This window comes from Hevea brasiliensis, chromosome 18 (genome assembly GCF_030052815.1).
Source record: "Hevea brasiliensis isolate MT/VB/25A 57/8 chromosome 18, ASM3005281v1, whole genome shotgun sequence".
Lineage (NCBI taxonomy): Eukaryota > Viridiplantae > Streptophyta > Magnoliopsida > Malpighiales > Euphorbiaceae > Hevea > Hevea brasiliensis.
The window spans coordinates 47,498,541-47,509,893 of NC_079510.1; the positions used below are offsets into that span (position 1 = coordinate 47,498,541).

General features: G+C 32.6%; 1 protein-coding gene across 1 annotated transcript; it reads right to left on the reverse strand.

Annotated features, from left to right (window-relative positions):
• Window positions 1–3,194: 3,194 nt before the first annotated feature.
• Window positions 3,195–4,315, reverse strand: LOC131176004 (uncharacterized). Its single transcript, XM_058140977.1, has 3 exons — window positions 4,007–4,315; window positions 3,763–3,912; window positions 3,195–3,657 (listed from the first exon to the last, which is right to left on the reverse strand). Exons 1-3 carry the CDS (start codon window positions 4,082–4,084, stop codon window positions 3,376–3,378), a joined length of 510 nt encoding a protein of 169 aa, XP_057996960.1. The 5' UTR covers window positions 4,085–4,315; the 3' UTR covers window positions 3,195–3,375.
• Window positions 4,316–11,353: the final 7,038 nt, after the last annotated feature.

Consider the following 11,353-nt stretch of genomic DNA (forward strand, 5'->3'; position numbering starts at 1 on the left):
ATCAAGGATAAGTATTGACCTTAGTGCACATGATCTTTTGCTTCTCTAAGGGAGAAAGAGATATGCTACTGATACTGGTAATTAACAAGGTTATTTATTTCCTCAATTATAAAATTAATTAATTGATTATATATATATATATATAGTGTGTAGGATTCTAATAAATAATTATAGTATTATGCTAGTTTCTTTGTTGATGATCTCATCAAATTTGGCCTTGATTTTTCCTTGGTTCAATGGCACTTTAAAGATTTTACTCTACCTTTGATAATTAATTTTCTATTTTAATTATGGAGAAAAGTCAAATGCATTGCAACCTATCCTAATCTTCCAGATGTTAGTTAAACTGGTTTACTCATGTGGTTATGAAAAATATTTTCCAATAATTTGGTTCTGTCTTGTTACTTCAAATTCATATTCCATTGTCATCTTAGAATAATGTGAAATTACGCACAACTTCTTTGCATGTAATTTGTCAGAAAATGTGAAGATTTGGTTCTTTTTCCCATAAGTGGATTGAAAACCTAACAAAAGAACTATTTGATGAAATGTCCATTTTTTTTTTAATTAAAGTTGATGCACAGAATAAATGTAATTATGTATGTATTATATAATCATTTTAATACATCTTACTATGCTAAATATATATAATAATTAATGAAGCAATGAAAGAAAAAAAAAATTATTGGATGAAATTTATGTCATGGTCTAATTAGTTGATTAAGGATAATCTAATTCGTCTTTAAAATATAAAGAATGAAGAGATCTTGAGTTTAAATATTTTTATTTATCTTTTTTTTATTATTCACCGCTATATAGTCTATCAGTTATTATTCAGTCCATTATAATTCATTGGTTTGATTATGAGTTGAGAAAGTATATAAATATTAGATAAAATGGCAAAAAATTCTTGAAATATAAGGGTTGATGAATTGTAGATAAGTTTGAACAAGTCAGAGTTTGGTGGTTGTGTGTCTATCAAAAAAGGAATTCATTCAATTGAATAATAAAGATTTTATATAATGATATGCGTGAAGTAATGTGACTATGACAATTTCTCTACTACTAACTGTGGATGGCTTTTCATTAATATCAAAGCTACTTATAATAATAATAATAATAATAATAATAATAATAATAATAATAATAATAATAATAATAAATTAATTGTTCCCATCTCTGTCTTCCATCAACCACGGCAATTTTCGTGCTCTTCTCTCTCTCTCTCTATATATATATATATTATTATGATCCCTTATCTACATATCCTTGCAGCAGCAGCTACATTCAATTTACATTATGCAAGGAACAGAAACTTCCTCGTGGCAGCTTCCCTGTTCCAAAATTTATTTCTAGTAAACTAAATTATTTCAACGGGACATGATGATTATTATTGATTAATTTTCTTATTATATATATTGGCAGCCCCAATGAAATATGTAGTTCACATGTTGTCTTTATTTATACAATATATAGGTAGTGCTTGAAGAATTGAAAAAAAAAAAAATACCCATTTTACTGAAAATTTTTCTTTATTAATATAATTAATTTCCATCCCTATAATCAACTCCCACGAATTTCTGTCTCACAAATTAAGGAAATTAATTAAATTTCTAGAAGAATTCTCTTTTTTTCTTCCCCTTCCTCTCTTATTTAATGACACACACATGAATGATTGATGACTAATAACATTCACATTAAGATTAATTATATATAAAAATTCTTTTTGTCCTACTAGCTATACTTCGTTGGTAAGGAATTGTGGAATATCTGAACTTTCAAATTAATTAAACCAGCTGGTTTTTGCTCAAGAATTTGCATTTATCAAATTTGTCTTTTTGTTTTATTTCTTTTGATAATCAATTAACATTGCAAACTAATTAATTAGTTTTCCTGCAATTAAAATGTTAATTATCATCTCTCCCTCTCTCTCTCTCTATATATATATATATATATGCAGCTTACGGGGAATTAAAAAGATATATAATATTTAATTAATTTTTAATATTTACATCAAAAACTTAAAAAAAATAGAATATATAATAAAAAAAATTAAATTATTAATCCTTTAAAATTTCACATAGGTTATGAATAACAGAGTATAGAATATAAAATTTAACATGCTTTGACAAAATTATTGTAATTTTATTAAAAGGTGTGTACTTTCTCTATCCCATGTGTATGTGTTTTTAATCAACTTAATTAAAAAAATATAAAAATTTATTTAATTTGTAATTGAAATTATACTCACAATGAAAAGATTTATATTTAGTAGTTGGGTCCAATTAATACTTTAGAATTTTTTTTTTATTAAATATAGAATACACATGAACGATTAATAATTAAAATGAATCATTATTAAAATCATGACAATTATAATGAAATTTTTATTTTTATATAACTTATATTTACACACATTCAATAATTAATATGAGATTCTAAAAGACCAATCCACGTATGGATGAACCTTTCTCATTTTTATGATATATATATATTAAGAAAAAAAGAATAAGTCGGTGGTGCAAGTTTAATATGAATTATGAGTCGCTTTACAACTCTGAATATTTCCCTTGTATAAAAAATGAAATCTTTCATTTCTTTATCGGATGGGTCACATCATAGACTTAAAATATGGTAATGGACGGTCAAGATGATTTCGACATTTTAGACTTACCTTATTTTTTCTTCATGATATTTTTGATGCATGGGACCACTTCTTAATTAATCATCTGCTTTCAGTTAATGACCTAAAATTATCCACATACTTTATGTAATTATCGCCCTTTAACAATCTCAATTCTTCTGTCGACAATTACAATGTTCCCATGGCATTGTTCATTGCCACCACAATTTTCCCCCACTTTAATTATGTAATAATTAAAAATTGATAATTAAATTAGGCCCAATTATGGCCTAATATATTCATTCAAATGGAAAAATATTTGGGTTTCTACTTTCCAGGCAATCACAATCCCAGTGGTAGGTTGTCCATGTTTAATCAAATTTATGGCCTAATAGTCCTTGACAAAAATTTCTATTCATTGTTTATCCATTACAAACCTTACTCACATAAGCCTTTTTCTAGAAGAATTACATCATACATCACAAATACAATGTAGTGATAAGTTTTAATTATTCTTTAGATCAGAGTATATGTAATCCCTCTTTGGTATATTCCTATTTCTGTTTCCTAAATATTTCTTCATTATGATATGGGCATGTGGTGTGGGAGTTGATGATACAAGAAATAATGCAACTACGAGTAAAAGAACAAATGGGAAATTCAGTTCTTTTCTTTTTTAAAAGAAAGTGACAACAGGAGATGCTTCTGCAACAGAACAATGTCTTCAAACAACTTGATCACTTGGAGTCTCATTAGTTAAGCACTACAGGAACATATATGCTTCTGTCTGCTCCTTCTACATGCCTTTCTATAGCCTCAACAACAGCTTGAGCAACATCTTTCACATCTAGACCACGTTCTTCTTCAGCTATAACAATGGCTTCCATGGAAAAGTAGAAGTTGCGTGACACCCTAGCATGCAACACAATTAGGCCCATCTCTTCACAGACCTCTAGTATTGGAATCAGATTATCTCCTCCCTTCTGGGAAATCACCTTTACCAGAAATCCTTTCCCAACTTTGTCTACCTTCACCTATATATACAATAATGAAAATTGTTATGCTTTATTCTTTATAAAGAAAGATAGCTAGAAGTGGAAAACAATTGAAATTATGAGTGAGAGAGAGTAGACACAGACCTTGGGCAAGTATTGGACCTGCTTCACCAGGCTCAAGTATTCTCTTTTGATTGCATCTAAGTTAGAAAGTTCTCTTTTGATTGCTTCCAACTTGAGTTTGAGCTTGTAAATATAGAGAATAGCATCTGCAATAATAGAGCTTCTTTTCACCTTCATGAACAACAAAAGAAAGAATCAGTATTAAATTGGAAGAACATGCTTCTAATGAAGCAAATTAAACAATGGATGAGTTTGCATTTATTACAGATTTGGAGCAGGTGAGTGTTCTTAGAATGTGAAGCTTTCTGCGCAATGCAATTCTTCTTTGCAGCCTAGACACCATCTCTTCTGCCTCTCTCTCTCTCTTTCTCTGTTTGTTTATTAAATGCTCAAGTGAGACTATGAGACAGCAACTTGGCTGGCCTTTATAGCATAGGAATGGGAGAGGCTGATTGAGGTATGTATTGGGATCTCGACTTGCCAAAGCTCACATCCTCTTGTCTCACATGAAATTGGGAACTGAATCATGAAAAGAAAAGGGGTAAAAAAAACAACACCTAGCTATTATTCCATTCCTAATGAATGAATAGGGTGTGAAAGGCGTAGGGTGCTGATGGGTCCTAAACAAGCAAGAAATGCCAAAACAAAGGAAAAAAAGGAGGCGTAGCATTAAAGCAGAGCAAGTGATGAGAGTTGGATAACGTAGTTGTCGTATTGGTTGTTGAGTTATGGTGTGGGAATGGAAATGAAAGGGGTTTAAAAAGTTGATGATAACAGACGACAGAGTATCAGTGATATTTTTGAGTCAGTGAATGGAGCATTTGCAGTTGCAGAGAGAGGGTTCACGGGACTTTCGTTTGGTTTCTGTCCGTCTCCCATCTTTTGCTAGTGGCAGTAGCCCGTAGGTCACATGTTCTGACACTTAAAAATAAAAATTACAAATCAGTGTTTTACTCTTCATATGCCAATGCCATTTCTTCACTAGAAGCCTTTCAACTTGAGACAAATCCAGCTGCCCTGCTTACAATTCTTTTTAGTTTTTACCTTGTTCTTCCTACAACCTTTTTCAGATTCATACATTTTCTCTTGTCATTTTCCCACAAATGTACCTAACATTGTTTCTTCAGACAAAAAGTTCACTGAGATGAAATTGCTCAAGACCCTTTAGCAAGCAAAATGGAGAGAAGAAAATGATAGCAAAACGGTGGATGGGTGTTGTGTTTTCATTCCCATTTGAGAACAAGAAATCAAAGCACAAATAGAGAATTGCACAACCTTATATCATGAGACAAGATTTGCCCATTTCTCAAATTTTCTCATTCTTCTCATGCATAATTGTAAGTTGCGAGAACATCTATACATGTAGGGTTCCCAGCAGGCCGGTCCGGTTTGAATTGAAGATTTTCTGTTTCAATTTTCATTCGATTTAGTTTGAATCAATTCAATATATTTTTTTTCTAATACCAGTCGAACCGAATTGATGAACAATTTGATTTTTATCATAAATCATGTGAGGCTTATTTTTTAAATTGTAAGACACTCACATTTTTACAAAAGAATGTGAAATATTATATAATTTACTAAAAATATATACACTACATTTTTTTTAATCAATCAATACCAATACCAAAACAAATTAACAAAAATAAGTGGGCTGCTGGCCGCATATAGTGAGTGGGCTGAAATGGGTCATTTTACAAATGTGCTTATTAGCAGTTTGTAGAGCCCAAGTCCATCAATTTAAACATTAATTTGATATGTGGCTGTGTTGCCCATGACCCTTGGTAACGGTGGCCATGGTTCAGAAACCGCTGATTATGATTTCTAAACTGTCAGTTTAGGTTCAATAAAATCATGAACCTGAACCAAACAGTCAGAGGATGGTTTGAAAGATGGTTCCTGAACCGTCGGTTCCGGTTTGAGCCCCGATTTAAAATGGTTTGAAGGGCGGTTCGAAAAAAAATGGTACAAGATAGTTTGGAGGACGGTTTGAAAGTGGTTTAGGGATGGTTTAAGGGTAGTTTAGACAAAAAAAAATTAGAGAAAAATTTTATTGATTCAAAATTTAAGTTATATTTGTAAAAATATTTTAATTTTTCTTAAAAATCTTTCAATCAAAATAAAATAAGAAAAAAAATTTATCTTTAAGAAAAATTTAATAAATAAAGATTTGAACCTGATTAAAAAACTAGAGATGAAATTAATTTTTTTTAAAGAACTTAGTAAAAAGTGTATGAACTTAATTTTGCCTAAATATCCCTTTGGGATTTAGAGGAATAAAAATTTCTAGTTCTATTGCTTGCCTTTTTTTAAAAATTATATAATAATTGATAATTAAAAAGTATAAAAGAGAAAAAAAATTAAAATAGAGGGTATTGAAAATTTTATTGAGGATTTAAAGTAATAACAAAGTAATTGAGATATTATTGAAAATTTCAAATTTCAGTAAGTATATAAAATAATAAAGTAGAAAAATTGAGAGAGTATTGGAAATTAAAATGAGTGTAGAAAATAATTATTTAGAGAATTTGAGAAAAATTGAAAAAATATTAAGAATTGAAGAAAATGCAAAAAATAATTGTGTAGAGAATTAATGATATATATAAACGAATTAGGAGTGACGTGACATATTTATTGAATTTTTTTATATTTAAATCGCCGATTGAATCTGGTTTGAAATGGCCGGTTCAATCCGATTCGGAACCGTCAGTTCACGGTTCTTAAAAAATATGAACCTGAACCAAACCGCAGAAGGATGATTTCGGTTCGGTTCGAAGCCGGTTCCAGTTTTGACCGGCTTTGGTCCGGTTTTGACCGAATCGGTTCTGATTCGGTTCCGGTTCAAAACCGGACCGTAGCCACCCCTAACCCTTGGTGTTGGTGGCGTTGAGAAAAATAATAATAATAATAATAATAATAATAATAATAGATTGCATAGTGTATAGTGTAGACATAATAAAAATACAGAAAGTTTTTGAAATTTTATAATTTTGAAAAAAAAATTGAAAAAAACTTCAGTATAATTGATGATATTCATATATACCAGTGGAATAAAGGTATGAAGAAAGACATCCGTCACATCACAAGCATTGTTCCATCGGATATGCTACTTCCGAATCAGTATAAATGCAATGTCTCTTGTCCATCTATCTGCAACTTATATCTGGTGCGGCTGCATTACAGGGCAAAATCTCCATTGGTAGGCAGCCACCCACTTAGACATATGCATTAGTTCTTATAGTGTGCTCTCTGCCAAAGGAGATTTGCTTTGCAATTCTTGATCAGCACCCTCAACATGGATTATAAATATGGTAGCAGAACTTTTTGCTATCGACCTGCAGGTGCCAGTGCAGATTATAATTTGTCTAATCATTTTGCACTTATTATAGATGTGGTTTATTCCATATATAAATGCCCCTTTGCATTCTGTGTCTCTCTAATTATGTGATTAATTAGTATCTTAGATGTAATATTATGGCCTTAATATTTTTAGTACTGTAATTACTCTTCTTTACAAGCACATACTTATGTAACATATCAAGCAGCCAACAGGCAAAATCTTACCAAGTTACTGATCATAGATTCAGAGACAATTTCCTTTGTTTAATATTTCGAAAATTTTTTAAAGGAGAAGGAGATTGTTAATATTTAAAATTTTAATATCCTATATTATAAAATAATTAGCATTTGACCACTGAGCTCTATATGTATATTGGCTCAATGGCGCACTAGCCTTAATTAAGGTTATAACCTGATAGGAGAAGCGCTATTAAAACGGGATCAGAAATTAATCCTATTTATCAACAATAAATAAATAAAATTTCATTGGTTGGTGAGAGATCGAGCAAGTAGTATTGAAGAAAAATTTCTGGGCATATCTCCACTGGTAGTGACCAGTTACAGAATTGCACAAGTACTGTGTACATATAAATATGCATGTCTTATATTGGCTGCCAGCCAATGCAGATTCTGCCCAGTAATGCAGCTACACCTCAAGTCTCCGACTATATTTATACCATTCTAACAATGCATATCCAATGGAACAATGCCTTTGTTGCTCTCCGCAGGTTTATTTCCTATCCTGCAGGCTACAGTCACTCCCTTTAACAGTAATTAATCTTGTTCCTTTTACTGTTTAAAGGCTACTTACAGATTAATTAAAAACCATGTTCTTATGTGCATGTATATGCCCACAGGAAAATTTGTATTTTAGACATTTGGTCCATGCATGAAGGATTTCCTCTCCAGAAAAATATAATTTTTAGCTGCATCGAGTTTCTGCATAAAAAAAATCAACTTGGTGGTCCAATCGCTGGCTTTTGAAGGGCATGAACGGGCTAGAGGGCGTTCAAGAATCAAGAAGAAAATGTGGATCGAACGTGCTGCGTATCTCTCATTGTAAAAGTACGTTGTTCCTTTCTTTCTTTTTCATTTTTGAATTTTAATAATGATGTCCATTATTAGGATTTTATTCCAAAAAGTTATCCATTTTAATATGTTGCTTGAGCCAAGAATTATAAATAACGTATCTCCCTCTTGTCTTCATTCAGAATGTTTCAACTTTAACCTATACATATAAAGTCCTCCAAAAAAAATAAAGGAAATTGCTTTTTTATAGTTAAACTTAAATCTACGGAGAAGTAGTCTTAGAACTAGAGATGAGGAGAAAATTAAAATGGATTTAAGGCTTCTAATTGTACCTTCACTAGGATAATATACCCTTTTATCTTTCTGCCTCTGGCAAAAATTTTTGCGCAAGTGGGTGCATTATGTAGGGAATAAAGTGCTAAAGAAAAGCCCTGAACCACGCTAGCCCGAAAGGCATTGTCCCAAAGCATATGCTTCCTCTCTGAGATGGTTTAAATATCAACAAGTCTCCAGGCTATCGTTGTGCTATCGACTGCTTGATTGTGTTTGCAGTTTCATTACAGGGCAAACGTCTCATTGGCAGGCAGCCACTCATTAGACTTGCCATTAGTTTCCTAGTGTGCCTTTTTCCAAAGGAGATTTGCCCAGAAATTTTCCTGCATTTGCTTTGCAAATTAAGGACATGCATGCCATGCATTCATCCCCATTGTGTTGAGAATACTGTTGTTAGTTTTGGCTCCTATTAAAACTTGAAGTACTCTAATTAATCATAATAATAAACTAGGATGACTAATTAATCTGGAAATGCTTGGTTAAATGAGGAAGTTTTAGTAGAATTCTTAATCATGGGCAGACTGCATGCATGGTTTTCTTGATCAATGCATGGCATATATATATTCTAACCTGATGATAGATAAATAAGGGACGTTGATTTAAATTAATGAAGTAAGACACCTTATTTGTACCTGAACATCTATATAGAAATTAGATTGAATAAGGATCATTTTTGCCATATTATGAACAGCCCAATTGCCCTCCCTTTTGATGAAAAGGAAAGAGCAAGGCAAAAAGGTAGAAAGAAGACTAGCAATATCAGTCATTACTGTGTCCAGCAATATCAGTCATTACTGTGTCCACTTCAGAGGAGCATAAAGAATGCCCAGCAGCAGCAGCAGCATCAATAATAATTTTAGAATCTGCTTCGAAAATGTACTCCGCGTGCACAAATAATTGACCTTGGAATCCAATTGATGGCTCTTGGAAGCATGAAGAGGAGGCTAAATCTACAGGATAATGATATCCCTATTCAAAACATGCATGCTACGTATCTTCTATTCAAAGCCTCTTCCACAGCTACAGCCAGCCTTTAAGGGATTTATCAAACATATATACTGTATTTTCTCAATTAACGGCTGTTATATAAATTTGTGTTGGATTTCACCGTAAACTCCATCGCTAAGATGGAGTTTCACTTAACTTATGAAAATTACCTTAGGATGTGGAGCTCCATTACTGAAATGGAGGGTTTCTCTTAACTTATAAAAATTTAACTTGTATTAGATATGTGGCTAAAGAGGATATTGTGATAAAATATTTGATCAAATTAAGTGTAAGCCTTCTCTCAAGCTCTGGTCACCGTGATCAAGATCAATTGATTGCACGCAAGCGATCAACGACATGAACTGGATGATGCATACTCTAAAATGTACCCAACCCAAGGGAAGCCATCCTTGAAATCTAGGTCACCGAGGCAGAGGGGCGGGAGAAATGTGTTGAAGAGAATTCCTCATATCAAATTTCTTTAGATGCATCTCATCAAATCCTCTGCTCTCTCTTTGCTTCTGCCTTGTTTGTGGGTAATGCTGCGTCTTCAATTGCTCACTAAAGTGCCAAGCCATTATTCAAAGAGGTAGGGGTGGCAATTTGAGACACCACCCATGAATACGACACGAACACGACACAAAAATATAGGATTTGGATTAGACTTATTCGTGTCGACCCATTTATGAAACGATTATAATTGTGTTGTGTCACGGGTTCACCCGCTAACCCGACTTAACACGTTGACCTTATACTTACTAACCCATTTTACCTGCTATAAATCATGAACCCACTTATATAGCACTTATATAGCGTGTTAAATGGGTTAAGTTGTGTTAAACCGTATTAAATGGGTTACTTCTTATTAAATGGGTCGTGTCGTGTTGAATACACCTAATACAATTTAATATTAATCGTGTAACCCGTATAACAGAAGGTCGTGTTCGTGATTAAATTTTTGACACGATTTGTTAATCGTGTCGTGTTCGTGTCGATCTTAATCTTATTCGTGTCCTATGTTGACACCACACAAACACGACCAATCAACCCAAATTGCCACCCCTACAAAGAGGTTTGAGGTTAGTGTCTGTTACCGATTCTGTTTTTGTTAGTTTAATTTTACTCTATCAAGGGAGAGACGACTTGTATGATATTAAAGTGCTGCTTAATTTTATGAAAACATGAATTTTAGTTGGTAATTTCAATTCAATTGCAATTTATTGATTGTATGCTAAGTAAGAATTACTGTGTGCAGAGTTAACAGTGCACATTGAAGCAACTGTTGGGGAAAAACAAGGGTGTCTCAAATTGATAATCTGAGTAAAAATCAAATCTGAAAAATTTCCAGCAACAAATACAGGTACTAATAACTCTACCAACCAAAAATTAGAATCCGCTGTCTGTCACACCTAGTTCCGTCACTACTTGCTAGTCCTATGATCAAAGTCCAAACCAGGTTATAGGATAGTTTTTAAATGTCAATAAATATTTGATCCAGTAGTTCATTGGTCAGATATCTATTTTTAGAGCACGCATTCACAAATTTAACCCCTTGTTTCTGCTTCCCCCCTCCATATACCAAAATACAATTTTAATATTTTTTGTTGGAGGGTTGTATTTTTAACAATTACGAGAGTTTTCATTTGTGAGATTTGAATTTAGCCCCCAATGCCTTACCCCATCAGACCCAGGTGTTCAAAGTTTTAGAGCTTTGACAATTCACAGATGTGAAAGGTCAAATTTTAAAAACAATTGCTGCTTCATATGTTGGGTGCATCTTTCCAGGGGTCCATGTGGTGGCTTTTGACAGCCATGAAGGTGAACTATTGCCGGTAGAAGATAAAGTTATGAAGAACATGCTCCGTTTTTCCTGCCTTGAAGTATCTTTCGTGGCAGGACTACTCCCTTTTTCTTTTTCTTTTCC